Here is a 19967-nt window from a genome sequence, read left to right as displayed (position 1 = left end):
GTGTTTTCGCACTTGAAAAGCCATCTTAGAAGGCAGAAGGAATGCAGGAAACCTCGTGTTTATCACGTTGAATGGGCCTGTGTTGGTACTTCATAAACTACAGAGTTAATATTGAAATTATCTTTAAAAGGTCGTTTTATTTGCTATAATCTTACAGCCGTAGCATGTTCCTGCAATATGCTACCGGAGGCTGCAGTTTTATGACCAAATACTTTTTTAAGTGACGCTGCCTTCAAGATATGGGTTTATATTTCCTTTGATGGCATTAAATCGACCTCAACTTAATTTGCAACCCCAACATAGGAAAACTTGACTTGCCTTCAACGGCTTCTTAAAGGCGAAACAAACTAAACAACAAGGGTCCTGAAACTGCAGCCTCGGGTATTGCAGGAACATACAATGGTCAGATGGCATGACTAGAAGCCACCTAGTGGCCATATGGACACTTTGTTGTTGGTAAATAATGTCCGTACGAGGTATATTGTAGGCCAGTGGTTCTCAACCTTTTTTGAGCAAACGCCCCTCTGACCTTACCCTAAACCTCTGCCCCCCCCCCCAATAAAAAATAAATAAATAAACTAACAACCCCACTCACACGCTATTAGTGACTACGCGCTGGTCACTAATAGCAATGAATTAAATATATAAATTTACACTGTAATAAACCCAATTAAACTTCCAGAGCGACACGGGGGAAGAGAGAGAGAGAGAGAGAGAGAGAGAGAGAGAGAGAGAGAGAGAGAGAGAGAGAGAGAGAGAGAGAGAGAGAGAGAGAGAGAGAGAGAGAGAGAGAGAGAGAGATTGACCAAGAAAGAGTTGAGGAAGAAATGGTTGGATTGAACATTCATTCACCCAAAAAAATTTAGAACCATGAATCCCCCCCAAAAAATGAAAAAGAAATCGCGTTCCCAGCTCCCCCCAAGGTTGTGCGAACGCCCCCCCGTTGAGAAACCATGTTGATGCCTGTAAAATACAAATCTGAGCGCTATATTTCTTCTGTAGCTTGCAAACCAGGTAAGGTTGGCACAAGACAAGCAGGGAAACATTGTAAGCTACCAAGCCTCTCCCCTGCATGGCAATTCTTCTTAAACTGTCAAAGCACGTAGAGAAGAACATTGTCAAGTGCAATCTGATATATATATTTGCTATTTTATTTGATTGAAGAGAATATACACGTTATGAATTGTATAATTATACTAGTAATAACTTTAAATATGAATGGTTTCTTCACATTGGGCAACACCATATAAGGTTTCATGAATTTGTAGATAAGTAAAAAACTACAAACATGACCTCTATGCCATTTCCGCCCAAGACAGACAGAAACAGTGCAGTGAACACACTTTCACTGCACTCACGACGTTCGTAGGATTGTAACTGTCGACTGACACAGTGCTGAAATGGGCTCCGTACTGAGGGAGACGCAGGAATGTCGCAGGAAAATGGGGCTCAAAATATCTCAAATATCTCCCCATCAAGGCCAAAAGCAGAGTAGCCTACGAAAAGAATAGACTGCAATAATTTGAATGCTAAAGATCTTAAAAAAGAATTGATTAGGCCTAGGCCGACATATGTATCGGTCCTAATCCAGAATGCACCGTGCGTACATTTTTTCACCCCTTCCATATTACAAAAATAGCTGGTGGGACAACTAGGTGCTGATTTCTGAAACAAACACTCAAGCACTTTTGAGAAATACACCCACTGAGACAACATTCGATTAGTTAATTCACGTTTGTTGGTTTTCCCCAATTCCAACGAACACAAGATAAATTCTAGGTCACTCCATCCGCTGACTGGAAGACAATTAATTCATATTGTACATTCATTCGGAATACTTTCTTGTAAAATATAGCTTTATTAAGTGTTCTAAGAAATTGGCCACAAATAATCTTTAATATGGTGACAAAGCTAAACTAATAACATGCTTGAAAATCTTTTTAACTACGAAAATATGTACCCGACAGCCCGTCCAGACCATGCACCAGACGCAACAAACTTAAAAACTACATTGTCGTACAGACAAGAGCTTGAATCTCTGTGTATTTCTTTAGTGGCACAGTCGGTGCGTGAGCTTTAGAAGATTAAAAGGCTTGTCTTTGTTAGAGTAGCATGGGAAATTAATTCCGTCAAAGGAAAAGCAATAAGGAAATTAATACGGAAAACTACTAATCTTAAAGGAATTATCTAAACACTTTTAAACTATTGTCTAATAAGTTGATCGATTTAAAAACACTATCATGGCTGCTAAAAGCAGTTTAATGATGGATTCGTAAATCCCAACAATAAATGTATTCTTTGAGGTTCCATTTAATGCTCCATTAAAAAGGATCTTTGATAATTTTTTAATGTGTTCTTATTTAAAACAGTTTTTAAAAGGGTAAATTAAATATTCATGATTTCTTTGTGGTACAATTTGTCCTCCATAAATACGAGTCCACATCCAGCACTAAGCTAAAATGAAAAGAAACAAAAAGACATCTGCACATTAGAAAAAAGATTACACATTGGAAATATCCATTGCATGTCACATGTTGGCAATTTGACCACAATTGCTTGTCATTGATGCAGCATATCATAGCGGTTTCCGCGCCTAAATATTATAATGCCTGAACCATATGCAGCTTTGGAGGTTGTTAAAAGAAGGCGACATGCCATTCTCATGTTTGAACATGGCTCCCAAACCAATCCATCCACTTTAAAATCCCAAAACCAAGAAAAATGAACAGAGGCATAAAGTGACAGAAAGACAGGACACGAATTTGAGAAATTCTCTTGCAGGTGCATGCTACACACAAAAGTCACAGTGACATAGAATCATAAAAGATTTCTGGTCATGATACCCATGCCCCAGTCAGATACCCTAATGGTAAACAAACAGGCACTTCCATATTGCAGAGAAACCTGATGGTGAAGAGTGCAAAGAGAAAAGAGAATCTGGAGTTTGGGTGACTGCTGAATGAAGTTTACCATAGCAGTACTCGCAAATGCTACACAATGGTGCATCAAAAGCCCTACTGTAGACTGTATACCAAGTCGGTTGATCATCACCTCTCCAGCAAATCCTATTAGTTTGTTTAAAAATGCAAGTTTTCTAAAAGCCAACTTATTGAGGGTACTTTTAATATCAATGAGGTGGTGTCCATGTAAGATAATGCTGCCATCTTGTGGCCAGACACTAAGAGCACATCGCTCCAACCTCCAAATCGAAAAAGCTACTATTTAATTTCATCAGCTCGTTTGCACACAAAATGTGTGACGCATCCATCTTTAAAAACCCATGGGGTAAATTCATAATTCCTAGATTCCCAAGAGGTCTGACGGTTACAGCAGAGGTACCAATGAGTCATCCCACCTCACCGTCACAACTGAAAGAGGTGCATTATTGAAAGCGAGTGTTCACAGGCGACCGCGAACCCAGCATCTGCATAGTGTTCAGTGAGTCCTGATGTCCGACTTTAGGGAATACTCACTTTTGTGAATTTTAAGAAGACAGTGTAGGGTACAAAGCCCAAGAGCAATGCAGGTCTTGTCATCTGAGCACTTGTCAAAACATGAAAAGCAGTGCTATTGACTGAGGTTCGATTTTGTGTGAGCGGAGTGGGTTGGGGGGGAACCAAAAAACAGAAAGGATGATTAGATATAATCTGTAGTAGTGTGGTAAAGTAGGTTGAAACCAAATGGGATCCCAGAGAGATGCAAGGAAGGGGAGGAGTGTGCGATTATGTGTATGCCGTGATTGTCAGCCATTGGTCATTGGTAGAGAAGGTAGTTTTTGAGGGACGCTGGAAGCGGTAAGCCCTGGATCTCGCTCAGGCGATCCTTCCCCAGTGCCACCCTGATGGAGCACCTGCACAGGTCCATCAGAGGGAGAGGCTCCGCTGCAGACAGGAAGGAGGGTACAGGTTAGCGATTGTAACAACCCCCACCCTTGCAAATGGTATCATCATGGAATAGATGGGTGTCTAATAAGCAAGTTTTGGGTTGATGTACAAGTAAGAAGGTCTCTAAATCGCACTGGAAATAACAATCTAGCCTCGACTCTTGCTTAAAGTTCCCTCAACTGATTTTACACATAGAGGCTCTCATTTGGGTAGTGGGAAAAAAGGCCCGCACACATATTTTGAAAGTGATGTGTAAAGATTTCCCATTACCCAAATGGGACAGTTGTTTTCAGTGACTGAAAACAATGCTGGCACTTCTTGGTTTTCACCACTTACTTTCTTCGTTTTTCAATCACATGATGGCATGATCGGCAAACTCAGTTTTAAGGGCGTACATTAGCAGATAATGATCGGTGGCTCATCAACCGGTTCTTCACTACGGTACTTTTACATTATTTTGTTAAATAATGCCAAACACTTTGAATACGCAGAGTACCTAGAAAGGATGCTCAGACTATGCTTAAAGATTCCTATTCATTCAAAAGAGCACATGAGCCCTGGAGTTATAAGGGGTGTTGATTTAATGCATCTTTGCATGGGTTTAGTGAACGTCATTCACAACTTGCTTCAGCTCCTCTATGTGAACTAGAGACCTTAGCCATATGGAACAACAGCTGAAGCAGGTCAAAATAATTCTTATAGAACAAAGCACTCACTGACATCTGATTGAAATATGCCAAATAAAAGTTTAGGTACAATGTGTAGGACTTGGTGGCATCTTGCTCCCCCTTTCCAGCGACGTAGGAGAAACTACGGTGGCCTGTACTGGTCTTTAAGGGGGCAGAAGTTAATTCCGAAATAGGGTCATCATCTAGACAGCATTGAGTAGTCAAGTGGAATGTTCCTTCCTTATCGATTTATAATTTTTAATTAGTTACTTAATCTGTTAACCTATGTGTCATATCTTAAAAGTAGGATGGGATCCTAGGATAGGATTTAAAATGAAAACTTACTTGGAAAACTGTCTAATTATGTCAGGGCTATCGGGACTCGTCAACCCACTTTATATAGTCGTTGATTACGTGGCCTGACCAACTCAAGTCTAGCTGGAAAGTAGGAGCGTGTTGCCCTGTAATGAACCGGCTCTTCTGTAATATGGTAGTCCTCATTCATTAATATATACTTGCAACTCCAGGACCAGGTTTTAGTTTGCCAGCCACTACTAAAAGCAGTAACCAGCCACAATTTTGTCCTGCACATCGTAAATGTTCATCGACCTGGCCATGTTATAATAAATGCAACTTTTTCACTTACGATCGAGCCCGTTGATGTACCGGATCCTGATTTCACAGTGGCCCCAAACGGCGCTCACAACGGGGTACAGCTTGCGGCCCTTGAGTCCACGGAAGGCCACCCCTAGGTACTGTCCGTCCACGACGTAGCCCAGAGTTCCCTCGTCCATGTCCAGAACAACCAGCAACGAGTCCGGTACGATGAAGGTGTCGTCGGGCTCCAGGAAGGCTGGGTAGGTCTTGCCCGGCCGGTTCTTCCCGTCGTGGTAGAGCTTGCTGCGGCACAAGTCCCAGCCCCACGACTCAGTGTTGCTGCCCACCAGGGCAGTGTAGCCCACAGAGTGGAGGGCGGCATCGCCCGTCGCCACCCCCACCACGGCGTGGGTGCCGCGCTGCCGCATGGCCCAGCTGATCTCCCAGACGTGCAGTCCGCGCGTGTAGCCCACGCGGGCCCGGATGGCGTCCGTGCTCTGCGCCACCGGGTGCCGGTGGAAAATCATCCGGTTGTCGTCCTTGACGAAGATGTTTAGTGAGCGGTCCTCGTCGTTCCACGAGTGCTGCGCCTGGACGTCGGAGCCCGACGGCGGCATGTCCAGCAGCAGGTCCAGCCGGGACGGTTTGGTGTGGTTCAGGGCCTGGAGCTCCAGCTTTAGGGGGCTGAACGCTGGGTCCCGCATGTCAATGCTCTTGATGCCCCCGGGGACCTTCTGCCCCATGCTCAGAGTGGGCTCTGACCGCACCCCCTACTCCCCCCGTCTCCCCCCCCTGCTTAGGTCAAACGGGGGAGAGCAAATCAGCTGCAGACCCCGTCCACCACGGTGCAGCTCCAGACCCGGCTGGGCGTCTCTAGGGAACAGCGGGTCAAGGCCAGGGCAGATGGGGGCTGGAGGTCTCCTGCAGAGATTTGCAAATGAGAAAAAGTGACGAAAATATTGGTTTGATCCAACAGACAAGCCTTTTTGCCACGTGCCCAACATCAGATCTAAACAGTTTGAAAACCACCATGGGTACAAGGAGCTAATTTAATGTGGTGGCTGGCGTCATTGCTGAAAATGCTGGTTAATGTTGCCCAGGAACACCGGACAAAAGCGTTTCGTCGTTTAGCTTTTTGACCTGCTCCAGTCTGTGGCATGTCAGGAGAAACAAATAAACGCTAAATAAGTTTGTTTTGAATCACCTTTAAATCAAAACGCATTAAGCAGCCAATACTACATTGATACAAGGTCAAAAGATGACGCCGGCCATGAAAGACATGAAACTGAAAGTGAAATATACTGCTTCATGACACTACCAAAAATAATCACACATCTTGATAGTATTATTATTCGGTAATAATAATTATTCCCTGTATTATTCCCCGTCTGTCGGTTTATACCCGTCAAGGAGCCACAGCTGTGAGGCCTTTAGAGCCATTGTTAGGTCATTGTTTCTACACAATCCCTGCTGTTTATTTGGATGTCATGACATCGCTGGTGATTGCCACTGTTACCGTGTTCTGTGGAGTCGTGTAGTTGGGACATCATGACATTTAATACAGCTCTGAAGCAGTGGACAATAATTGATGTGTGTGTTTATCAAATGTAGAACCGTAACCCTGCAATGTCTCATCTTGCTTTTGTTCCAGTTCTTCTATCATTAGTCATCAGTCTTCTGGGAATATGAGTTTCTAACACAAGCTGACAAAATCTGACACGGTAGAAGGGTATAATTTATCTGCTTCAGACCAAGTTATATAGGATGGGCATTTGGTCATTGATAAAATAAAAAAAATCTGTTCAAAAGGAGTGGAAAATTATTTGAAGAACATCCAAGAGACAACTTCATAAACCCAATTTCAGGAACTAACTAAAGAAGCCTTGTTCTTTGATGCCCAGCAGAGCACATGCCTCCATGCAAATTGTATTGGCAGCGAACTTTAAGAAAAAACAATATACCAGGCCTAAATGTACTTCACGGAAAGCAGTACGCACTATAACGGTTTGGCATATACATTTCACTTTTCATACAGTAATCCCGAATCTGGCAGATAAAGCAAGAAATTTCCATAAATAGGAAATAAAAGGGGGAAATTCCAGCTATTTCCATTATTTGGTTGTCTGGTCTCTGGTCTGAGTGATTGAGGGAAAGCGGATATAAAACATCTGGCTCTAAAATATAAAACAAGGCCCTGTCTTGTTTGCCACAGATTTTTTACTTTTAGTTTAAGAAAAAGACTGGTGCGTCCTGTTCGACAGCCCTCATCACACAATAATGCACTGGTGCTACATATCCACAACAAAGACGATTCCAACAGAACACTTGTTGTAGCCTTAGAGATCAAGGCACAAAAGGTCGACCATTATGCAACCATGCACAACTTAATCTGAACACATGTACTGACTCACCCTCAACTTTATAAAAGGGGAAGTTCACATTAAAAACAAACCAGGATCCCCGAATACATAATGCGTGTGATTGGTACCACCACAAGTAGTCGGTGCTGATCGGACAAGCCACAACCCTGGATGAGGTCACCTAGGCCATTGTGCGTCAAGGAGAACCAGGCTGCTGAGAGGGCCACTCTAATTGAATTGTAGACAAGAGTTCATTGAGAAGTGTTTTGGCACTTTATGTAATGCAAGTAAACAACCATTTAAATGGGTCATGTCTCTCCAGTGATAGCCAAACAGGAGGAGAGAAAAAGAGCAAACACGGGTGGCCAACAGCTGAATGTAAACAGTCTCTTCTTCAATGCCTGTCCGGGCGTCTGGGGGAGTGCAACATGTTAATTTAAGCATACCGTTTGCCAAGTGGTCCCCCTTAATTCCTGATTGTGGCAGATCGCCACCTTGCACCCAAACAATACAAGTAGTAACTAAAAACGAATAAGACTATCAAAAAACAGAAATACGATGTAAAGGCCATTTACAACCATAGAAAACACAACATGGCCAAGAGTTAAATTTAGTGTTCTCAATGTTTGTCATGATGTGTTTCAGCTTGAATCCAATATGTAGGATTATTCTGGATTCAGGTGCCCCTTGTGTTTAAAACTAATTTGAATGCAATAGGTTCGATTGCTTGAATATGCAGAGCCAAGGAAACGCTTGTCTCTTAAAAGGCCAATTTGGCTGTCTTATGGCCTGGTGAGTCTATAGAGCTCATGTAATTAGTTCTATACGAGGAAATACTGACCAAGGTCATACCTAACGCAGAATAACGATTGTAAGAAGCAGTAAAGCTGTACGAAACATAACGACATCAATATATTAGGAAAGGTATATCAAACGTATAAATCGACCAACAGGCTCTAATAGGTATATAGCCTACAAAGTAACTAAAACCCATACCCTAGAACAAGAATAGGTATCCAGATAGTCTGAATACCTAATGAGGTATACCGACATAGCCTACTGCATTCATTTCTCTTTAACATAAGGCCCGTGTAGCACCTATATGCTGTCAGATACAACAGATAGGCACATTTTGTATTCCTTGCTTAATCTAATGGTGAAGGACCTTCCCAGGTTCGTGAGCGACCATTGGTAGAGCGCAAAAAGCCTGCAGTAACTATGTTAATAGCATATAATGTTACAATGTGTTTGAAACATGTTGTGTGTTTGCTTGTTTGGTACACAGGAAGCGAGGCACGTAATTGTTATCGCACAATGCCGCAGCACTATAAACACTTCGTTCAACGGTGTGACAAGTCAACGATTGAAACAAAAACAACTTCTTACATTCAAACGGATTCGCTTTATTAGGAAACGAGAGAAGAACATCGCAAAGCTCAAGGTTCTCCTGTCGTCGGTTCTTGTTCACAGTTGAAAATGAGACAAACAAACGGTGAAAGGAAGCAAAAGGCAAATAATCCACTTACCCTTATAACTATTTAAACGGTGGGACAATGATGGCAAATGAGACGAGGTACACGGCTTCGAGTTCACGGTTTTAACCTTACGCCATGGTGGTTTGCCTCCTCACCGTAGCCCTACTAGACTTACCTAATAATACCATTTTAGGTTGAACATGATTTGGGTGAAATTAATGATGGCTACTCTCGAGCTTCTCCGCGTCACGTGGTAAAATAGCTCCCAGCTGCTGTTCCAGATTAGGTAGACTCGCGAGATCTTAGGTAGACTCGCGAGATCTCGCGTCTCGCGATGCCGTCTACCAAATGTTTGTGGAGTTCTAATTTGTATGCTGTGGCCCAATTGTAGTTTTTGCTTGGGAATGTACCCTACTGAGTGAAATATCCCTAAATTATCAAAGGGGCAGCGATGATAAGAACTGTTTGATTAGGCCACTCGTAATGCTAAGGGAAGGTGCTTCAATGGTTCCTTTCTTATAATTTTTGGCTTAGAGTAGGCCTACACTTGACTACGAAATGAAAGGCGATAACGCCGTAGGCTACTATAAGTATTTGCCGCTGTAGCATTTTTTCAATCGTAGGCCTACTAACTAAATGGAATTCATGTTGATAAATATGAGTGGACATGAGTGAACCTGAGCATCCATACTCAATTGACTTTTTGGACTAGTAGGCCTATCCTTTTTGTTTCAATTCCTACCCTGAAGTGATATTTGTCACGGGGTTGGCCACTTTTATATAGCCTTCATACAACAACACGGTCATAAAGCAGGGGGCGAAGTATCTAAATATCTAAGATGCGCTCAGAGTAGGCCGAGTCCATCTTCGGGAAACGAGTGTCACCAGGCACAAGTCCATCACCGCTGCCGTCGCATCATTACGTAGCTTATCAGTGCAACACGGTGGTTGTCTTTTCATAAATCCTTAGGATTTAGGAATGCTTCACATCTTTTCTTGACATCATGACGTTTACATCGAGGTCAAGAGTAAGTGGTTAGGAAAGGACATAGGACGTTATCTTTTTATTATTTGACCGGAGCACTTTTTAATGTGATTTGAATGCGGGACACATTTGGTCACAACGAATCAATTAATTAATTCGAATATTTATATTATTGCGCATCGCTATTTAGTCACATTAATATATATATATTTTTAAAGAAAGTTTGCTGATGTTTGAGCGTGAACAGCTGTCGTTACCTGCCTTCTTGACATATTTTAAATTGGTTAGAGTTTATTGCTGTTTATTTTAATTATTATGTATTTAAACCTTTATGATCGTCAAGAGAAATCACATACTGATTTGAATTGATATATTTAGAGGGAGGGAAAGAATAAAGAAGATAACATCCCTGCCCAACCGTCGTTTTCGACGGCTTGTCGCCATCTGGTGGGGATTCCTGTCATCCCTGGGTTTGAGGAGCATGGCAATATAGCATGGCATCACTGACTGATATATGCCTTATTAAAACAATAATTTACTATGGAAATATAGAAGCCTTAATTATTAACGCTAATAAGTGAAAGTATTTAGCTGATATCCATCATACAACATTATACTTTAGGCCTACTTAATTTAGGCTAAATAGTACTGCTTTCCCTAGTCGGCATTTTATGTTCAAGACCGGACGTTTATACGACCTTATCGGGTCAGCCGTCTGAAGGTAATGTGGCTCATTTTACAGCCTTGGCGGGAACATAGCTTGACGACTTGAATTACCTGCCCTCAGCTCCGGTCTCTCTGTAAAGTCCCGTTTTGCCATGCAGCTATGCAATGTGCTGAGAACGGTGTTATGGCTGGGCCAGTCACTCTTCTGTGGAGGTGGGGCAGCGGGACGCAGACATGCTTACCGCCTGCCTTTTAGAAACATCTTTTCAGCAGGGTCGATAGGACGCCCCACTCTCCCTGGCTGGAGTGTTCTGCCTTAATTGAATGGAACATGTGCGGACACCATCCCATTGTCAAGTCAAAGCGTTGCACCCGTTCTCTCGCTCTCTCAAAATAAAAATCTCTCAAGAAATGTGCAACATTGCAATCGAATTGAATAATTAAATAGACTTAATAAAGCCCAACATTTTTTTGCCGCTTTGACAGTGAATCGTTTTTGGCTGGGGCGTAGCCAGGACATTATTACTGTGGTGGCCAGCTCAGGTCAATCTTATATTTGGGGTGGCACTTGATTATCAACGGGGTCAAGTGCAATATTTATAATGTCAAAATAGAACACTTTCAATAAGAATAATAAGTCAAACTTTGATCAAACTAATAGTGCATATATTTCAGCTTTCTTTAGACCGTTCCCTTCAGCATTTTTTTAATTATTTTTTTCAGACTCGGTGGCCAACCTATGATCAGGGGGGGCCACATTCAGTCAAGGTGAATAATTCCATGCTGCGTCAGGTAGGGCTGCTCAGCTCCAGCGCTTGCCTGGGGGTGCAGTAAAGTAGCATGGCCAGTAGAGGGGGCATGCTACTGCCCATAAGCAGCATGCCATAGTCGCTTCTTCATTGAGACGATTAGCAGATGGCGTTCATAGTAGAACTGTTATAGTTCTCAATGTGCTTGCCTCTACTGAAGATTTTGTCACGGTCAATGGATACCTCGTTTTTCTTCCTTTTAATAAGTTCTTAACATTGAATAATGTAGTTCTAGTTGACATTTGTGTCAGACCATAATCATAGCACAGAAACAATTGACCAATAGACAGTGTAATAAAGCATTTATAGAAAAATAGTGTAGGGGAGAATAAATATCAAATCATAACCTTGTTGCCAGCACAGTGTTTAATATTTATAATCACAATGATACGATATAAAGGAGAATGTGAGCTTCACCTAATACAACATGTGAACCGCAACCCATTCATACATTTTGTTAATCGATTTATTATATGTATTTGACTAAATAAGCTGTTTTACCCTCCTCTTTGATGGTGAAGACACATACAGCTATAGATGTGCAACTCAGCAGAGAACACCACCAAGTGTGCATATATGACTTTGGATATTCGAGCTGATCCGAATACTGCTACTGCTGTTGAATGTGTGTGTGTGTGTGTATGGGGGGGGGGGGGGGGTGTGCGTGTGCGTGTGTGTGGGTGTGTGTGTGTGTGTGTGTGTGTGTGTGTGTGTGTGTGTGTGTGTGTGTGTGTGTGTGTGTGTGTGTGTGTGTGTGTGTGTGTGTGTGTGTGTGTGTGTGTTTGTGTGTGTGCCCATGCGTATGTAGTTGCATGAGTGTATGTGCGGGTGGGGGTGTTTGCATGTGCATCTGTGTGTGGTTCTCTGGCCAAAAGATGGGGAAAGTGTGGCATCATTTAAGTGAAGTGCACCACTGCAGGAAGGGGGGAGCAGGGGGAGGATAGAGCGGGTGCTGCAGTGCAACCGTCCCCCCCTCCCCTCCATTCCCTCTCCTGCACCCCCACCTCAGAAGCACAGATCGCTGCTCGTTTGTCAAGTTTCCTGCAGACTTGAATGGTGCATTGCTGCTAAAGCGCAGAGAGAGGCCTTCAGTGTTGCAACAGCACTGGTGTGTAATGTGGTGTGTGTGTGTGTGTATGTATGTGTGTGTGTGTGTGTGTGTGTGTCGGTGGGTGAGTGTGTGTGTGTGTGTTTGTGTGGGGGGGGGGGGGGTGGAGTGTGTGTAGGGGACAGGGTAGGGAATGGGAGGCGGGGGGGTTGCAGAGTCCAGGTATGTGATGCAGTCCTCCTTGGGTATGCAGAGAGGGTCTTTTGTTTCAGGTTAAAGACAGGGGGCTAGTCTACAAACCGCCGCTGTAACCTTCACATTGTAGATGTTGAAGCAGAAGGAATTGAACGGACTTCCTTCATTCGGCAGATATATGAATGACAAAACATTTCAATTCCTACGAGCTAAAAGAATCAACATGCTCCATCTCTGTCCACAGGGGGCAGTGCCTGGCCCACCGGCCGCGGCCCTGGGCTCCAGGTGGACGCGGCAGTGGAGCGGCCTGGGGCCTGGGGGACAGCAGACACTCTGTTGTCCCCCAGACGCAGCAGAGGCAGTCCGTCCCGTACGCTGAGGGTCGTACGGCGTGGACCCCCCCCCCCCCCCATGCAGCAAGGACATCGCTGGCGTCCTGATCCTGAAGGACGGCAGCAGACGTTTGGTTTCCCGTGGTCGGGGGGGGGGGTCGAATCGGTGAAAGACAGTCGCACGTTGATTTGGGGCGCTAGAGGTTTTGTTTTCAACCTGATTTGTTTTGTTGTGATTGTGTTTGTTCAATAAAAAGGAAGGTATTCACATCACCCACCGTCAAGGTTATACTCATTTCTGCATTGAGCTACAGTGAATGCAGATACAGGTCATTAGGCAGCAGGTACGGGGTAAGGATTCTTCCTAGGCCATAGACATGATACAGAATCAAATGCAGTACCTTTCTGCAGTGCTTGGGGATAAACCAATAGCCACTGCGCTATCCTAGCCTATATGGTATGTCGCATGCACAACAGTGAAGGTCATCTATACCTCTCGAGCGCAGTCCGGTCCTCCAGTGGTGGTCCAGCAAAGCGTCTGAGGTCTTGCTGAAGATGGCCCACGTGTCAAGGAAGGTTCTGGAGGCACTGCTGAATAGTTTTCCACAAACTGAGGTACTTAAGTGTTTTCAAGCTGATTGTTATGAGGACTACTGCTGCATTGAGCTCATGTCGGTGTTCAGCCGACATAGAAGGAACTGAAAAATTATTTGAATGTTTCAAAAGTTCTGTTTGGTTTTGGGGGAAAATGTGTTACGGTGGGCTAGAAGTTTTTGTAGCAGTACAACATGAAATACATTTGTGTAATGTAATGGGTAATGCATACCTTCTTAACAACATACAATATTAGTATTGTACATGTATAGTCTATGTTTATGAATGTGTATATATATGATATTTCTTATTTTATATATGCAAATAATTTAGTAGTCTTTGAAGCTCCAATGTATGCATCCTTTCCTGGGAATCAATGGATCTGCCTTCTCAGATGTTAGTCTTGACCATGCAACAACACATACTATTCAAAACCAAATCATTCTTATTTTACTATCCTTTTTCAACCTTATACACAGAAACGAAGAAGCCTAGAAACTCTTGCTTCTTGTTTCTATGAGGTGTGAGGCATGATGTGTGTCCCCTTCCGCTGTCATTTATGGTCCCTGCAGAGAACAGGGAATAGGTCCTAGTATCTTGAGAAAGTTTAACGTTTATTCCCCTTGTTAGATCAAGGCATCACTTGGTTTATGAACCACCAGGTGATCAGTGGAGCCGATTCCGACGCATCAATGCGAGAGGTGTTGTCACCTGAGCTGACAGTTGACCGCGTGTGTTCAGCCTCTCCATGTGCTCTGATACTCCCATATTATGCCAATTCATCAAAATCCCCTCTGCTCCAATCTCTGTAATGCTCAGTGAGAAAAGTGATGACTGCTCACAATGTATGGTGTGCCTGTGTATGGCATCAAACTGTGCCTTTTGAAGGAGAGTGAATATCATTCATCCATGGTCATGTCTGAGAATTTATTTATTAAAGTCTTGCATCATCTATGAGAGGTATCGCGTGTATTCAGGTCTTCAGGATTTCAGAAGATTTCATTTTTTATGTTTTTTCATTTTTTAGAAGATTCATTGTTTATCTTATGTTATATTTACGCATTGTTCATCTTTTTTGTGCCGATTTCTGGTTACAGCGGCTTTTTGTTAATACTGTAGAACCTCATTTGACTTATTTTGGCACTGGCCTCTCTTTTTTTTCTTCTCTCTTTTGGCCTTGGGAGAAATCTGCCCAGCTTTACAAAATGAGGTCAGCAAAGAAGCATTGGTGCAGTGAGAGACTGCATGCACCTAGCTCACGCTCATTCCATCATTCACATCGTTCCTCCACAACCAACGGATTCCAGTGAAAGGAGCAGGAGATCTTACTCTTGTTCATTTTCCGCCACTTAAATGCCTACAACCTACTTCAGAAATATTATTAGCAATGTTAGCAGTTTCCCTGAGGCAATACTAAATCCCGCCGTTACACTCCCTCTCGCTCTCTTTTCATCCATTATGTCTTCCTGACACTCAATACATTGGGCATTTGTATTTGCACAGGCTTTAGGAAATAAATAATGAAGGTTTTCTTAATCTGAATGAAACTGTATAAAATGAACTGTACTATGCAGAATTGATGGTGAAAATGAGGACTACGATGAATTAGACTGGGCTTATATTTGTAACAAGCAGTAAGGGACCATGTAAATCAACGTGTCCATCGTATCCCCCACACGATCAATGGAGCAATGCAAGGATCTGGAAATCAAAAAGAAAATCAATGCGACTCAACAGCCATTGGTTTCCCTCAACTGTGTAATCTGGATTAATCAGCATTGTACATTAACAGCAGATTCACTTTTCAGAATCAGTGTCAGCTTCTCCCTTAAGTTCGGTTGAAAAAAAAAAACGGATTCTCCAGACAGAAAGAGCAGTACGTGCATTGAATGATTTTACAACAAAGGTAGGTTTTCAAACAATTACTCCAAAAAGAATCCAAGACATCGGCAATGCCTCTTTGTTATCACCTATGAACATGCAGTATATATTTACACGTGAGCCTGGCTGTCCCAAACTCGGGGGATATTAAGACAAAGCTGATGTGGAGAGCGTAGCGAGGGTAATTCAATAGGACATGTTAAAGGGCCCTTCCTCATGCATTATTCACCCCTATGGAGGCCAGTCCGGAGCCAGGCAGAGCCACCGGAGGCACATGCAGCCTGTCAGCCGCCGCTCTGAGGCAGCATGCGGATGACCCTGGAGGGCGGATGCAGCGCAGCCCCAGACCGCACGCTGCCCTCATGAGAGGACGCCCAGGGAACCAGGAGCCACGTGTGGTGCAACAAGAAGCCCGCCCGCGATCAAATAAAATAAAAAGAATGCAATGCAATTCCTGCAATGCGCATTCCGACTCCACGACCTGACACAGATATTGCTGACCTATTGCGGTGGTCCTTGGAGTGAAACGCAGGGTCATTAATGCAGCGCTCGCTGCTGATTCAGCACACTGAGCCAACATGAGCACCCAAGATTCATCGAGGCATTTGTCTCAGTCAAGTGTCCTCAGACGCACGGAGGTCAAGGTGCGCTCGCCGGTATAAGCCTGCGCATTGCCCTGAATGGTGTATGGCGAGAGGGGGATGCATGCAGCTTCCAGTAAACTCTCCTCATGGGCAGGTTGACCAAGTTCATCTGCAGGGGCCCGGAGAACAGACTCAAGAAAAAACGAGCCTCGCTTCTGCATCGGGAGCAGGGAGAGGGGAGGGGGTGTGTGGGAAGGTGGGAGGACGCAAGGATCGCTGCACTGCTGCAGAAAGCAGCCAGGACACTGTTGGCTCAAGCTGATATAGGATTTCCATATAGGAGCCACCATTATCATTCCACACCAGAAACCCCATGCGGTCTAGTACAAAGCTGAGATTTTATGCTTTCAAGGAGTGTGAATCACAAAACAAAGACATTGCAGGAAAGGAGCGTAACCTTATTGACTGACTAAATGATGGATGGTCTTCGCACCTAGAGTTGTGCAACGGGCAAAAAGAGAGAAAAGGGAATGTGGTTGGTCCAGTTATTTCTATATTTTAGCGCACTGCAGAGTAGCAGAAGTGAAGTGGTGCATTTTGGGTAATGAGGGATAGGTGACATGGATTGCGGATTAAGGTCATTAGGGTTTTTCTTTTCTTTCGCTGAGATTCTGAAGGTATTCTTGGGCTTCCTTTGAGTGTGTATTAACTGGTGAAATAAATCAAATGACTTTCAAATGTCCATTCGACTTTCGCATTGAGTGAAATTGCATTGTCCCTCCGGGTTTGGCTTAGTGTTTGTAAACCAGGCTATAATGTAAAAATAGACCAGTTAACTGATTATTAAATGACGATCTCTAGTTATGTCATTGATCTGGAAGGAAGGACACCCCATGTGAACCCTGTATTTAAATGTAAAAAAAGCTGATATCATATGCGATCACGTGATCATTTTTCCCCTGAACTCTCATCTGCACACATCTGTATCACACTGAGACGCTGACATACAAACATTCATACATAGATTCATACATAAACATATACACTAATAAGGGAATACATACATTCATACATTTACTTACATTCATACATAAATACATTCATATATATATACATACTATATACATAAATACATTCATACATACAGATATAAGAGGCCCGAGTTGCTCTTAGAAGACTGTGACATGTTTGAGAGCCTGTGTAACATGATCTCCAATACCAGATAAGAGACAGGGAAGAGAAAACTGAGATCAGCATCCCACTGTCTCGGCCTATCTCAGCACTGGTTCTGCTGCTCTGTAGAAATGCATAAAAAAAAGAGAAGAAGGAAGGGGGGCGGGGGGGGGGGGGGGGGGGGGGGGGGAGACATAGGGTTGAGTGGGTGTCTCTCTTTCAGAGGACTGCTCATCCTGGTTGGTTTGGTGGGAGGGGGGTGGCGGTGGGGGTCGGGGGGGGGGGGGGGGGGGGGGGGGGCGATAGAGTAGTAGTGCAGAGGTGAGGAGGGGGGAGGGGGCGGGGGAAGGAGGAAGGGGAATTGGGAAGAGAAGAGGACGGAATAAGGATGTGAATATGCATATGCACACACACACACACACACACAAACAAACACACACACACACACACACAAATACCTACCTACGTAGACACTAACACACACACCCACACACACACACCGGCATATATATACAGAGACACCGATGGTGGAGGTTGCGTTCCCCTTTAAAAGTCCTGTCCCACTCGTATACGCAGAGCTCATGCAGGATGTGTTGCGGCAGTGGGGGAACACTGCTGAGCGGTGCAGTTTGTGCTGCCAGCAAGCAAGCGTGGATGGAGAGGAAGGCGAGCGTACAGCGAGGAGGAGGGAGGGACAGAGAGAGAGAGAGAGAGAGAGAGAGAGAGGGAGAGAGAGAGGGAGAGCGAGAGGGAGGGGGAGAGGAGGGGATGGGAGAAGGTATGAGAGAGAGAGAGGGAGCAAACAATGTCATTCTGTTCAGGAGGCATTGCTGCAGTCAACTTTACCACGCCATGAAGGCACATCAGCGGCGACCACGCAGGGCTCCGACACAAGTGCACAGAACTTTTTCCTCCTCCTGCCTCGCCGTCTCTCCTTCTCCTTGTGTGAGAGCCATACTCTGAGGAATCACCTGCCGGTATGTATCCATTTCCTTCCTCTTACGATCCATTCTGATGCACCTGTCCTGTTTCATTGTTTTTAGTTCTCCATTTCATCTCTTACGTGAGCACCGCTGCGTTCTGCCTTTGTAACGCACAATCCGGTTAGCAGCGAGGAGTCGGCACGCAGGTCTGGATGAGAGTCCGCAGTGTAGGAGCTCCAGGCTGGACCTTCCTTTGCACCAGTCTCTTCCCCAGCCTACAGCCCCTGCCCCGTGGCCGGGGTAGCCGGTTGGATAGCCGACAGCCAGGCTCTGCCCTCTGCTCACTCATCCATGTTGAACACATGGTGAAGGCTGGAAGTAATAGCAGCATCCCCTGATGTGTCCGATAGCGCCACCAGACAGTTGACAGGAGCGGGGGGGCCTTGACAAACGACGCAAGGAACTAAGAAACCGAGAGGTCCCAGAGCAAAGAGTTGTGTGGAGGAGAGTGGTCTTTTTTTGCTGACGCTGTGGGAATTAAAATACTGTTTAGTGTGTACAGGCGGTGTATGCTGTCGGTGTTAGCACTTTGTGTGTTTCAATGTACCGTGAGCGCTGAGAGCACGCATTTGACTGCAGAGGTTCCCTGCCGTAGCCGGGTTAGTGAGTCAGTTAGTGAGTTGGGTTTAGTTGTGTCGCGGGTCTAATGAGATGCGTGCAAGAGGCTGACGTTAGAGGAGAGATGAAAGGGTGGGTGGGGGTGGGGGGAGGGGTAAGGGGAGGAACAGAGTTGGGTTAGTTTGGCCTGCATGGGACAGGACCACTGTGATGCAGTGCTCAAGTGATTTTCTCTCCAAGTGGATGCATCTAAAAGTAGACCGGTGGCCCGAGTGCACCGACTGCGGGTCTGAGAGAGCCCTTATTCTTCCAAGGGCGTGAGGAAAAATAGGTTTTGTGTATCGGAGAATCAAATGAAAGAGGGCACAGGGATGGTGCACAGTGTGAAAGAAGGGAAGGACAGTAGCTCAGCAGGGGACGCTTCTTACTTCTAAAAATACATTTCTGCAGCACAAATCCCTTCAGCGACTCAGCCTTAAGGGAGACATATTAATCCATTGTCAGTTACGCCACTCGCGCCGTCATCGCACTCGTGTCCAAATCCTTTAGAAAGTAGAGGAAATAAGACGTCCTTCGCTAATTAGTCTGTTTGCAACGCGCTGCGCCACGTGTCACACAGGCGGACCGGCTAATAAGTCATCCGGTCGCTTTACCTGTGCCAGTCGAGGTCAGTGCGCGGGTTCACCTCAGGTAACTGTGCTAGAAATGGAGCTAAATAATACTGGCCTCGTGTCCTCACGTATGCGACCGCATCCCTCTGCATACTGCTAATGAGCCCATGGTCGCTTCACGCAGCCAGCAGGACCAGAGCAGGGACTTCGCTCCCGATCTAGTGCCTGACATCATTTTTGGAACATCTGCAGTTTCTCCTGCTCACCCGTTTCACCAATGAGGGAGAGGGGAGGGGGAGGAGGAAGAGAGTGGTGGGGGTGGGGGGGAGGGATGTGCTGCACCGGCAGCAAGCAAATTGCCGCACTCACCTGATATTCCTTGCACTCCGGCTCACCCCCCCTCCTCCTCCTCAAGCTCCCCCCCCCCTTCCGTGTCCCATTCCCCCCTGTCTTTTCTCATATTCACCCTTCCTCCACCTCCTCTTCTCCTATTACTCCGTTCTGTCTATCCCCCCCCCCCTCTCTCTCTCCCTCTCTGCTGCCCGGCACATTGGTTCACTAGCT

The 19967-nt window shown here is 44.9% G+C and overlaps 1 protein-coding gene across 1 annotated transcript; it reads right to left on the bottom strand.

Annotated features, from left to right (window-relative positions):
• Positions 1-976: 976 nt before the first annotated feature.
• spsb1 (splA/ryanodine receptor domain and SOCS box containing 1) lies at positions 977-9258 on the bottom strand. The gene is made up of 3 exons (XM_056591814.1): positions 9036-9258; positions 5199-6070; positions 977-3881 (listed from the first exon to the last, which is right to left on the bottom strand). Exons 2-3 carry the CDS (start codon positions 5890-5892, stop codon positions 3754-3756), a joined length of 822 nt encoding a protein of 273 aa, XP_056447789.1. The 5' UTR covers positions 5893-6070; positions 9036-9258; the 3' UTR covers positions 977-3753.
• Between the last annotated feature and the right edge of the window lie 10709 nt (positions 9259-19967).

The sequence above is a fragment of the Gadus chalcogrammus genome, chromosome 1 (genome assembly GCF_026213295.1).
Source record: "Gadus chalcogrammus isolate NIFS_2021 chromosome 1, NIFS_Gcha_1.0, whole genome shotgun sequence".
In the NCBI taxonomy this organism is placed as follows: Eukaryota; Metazoa; Chordata; class Actinopteri; order Gadiformes; family Gadidae; genus Gadus; species Gadus chalcogrammus.
This window is presented reverse-complemented; position numbering and strand designations above follow the sequence as displayed.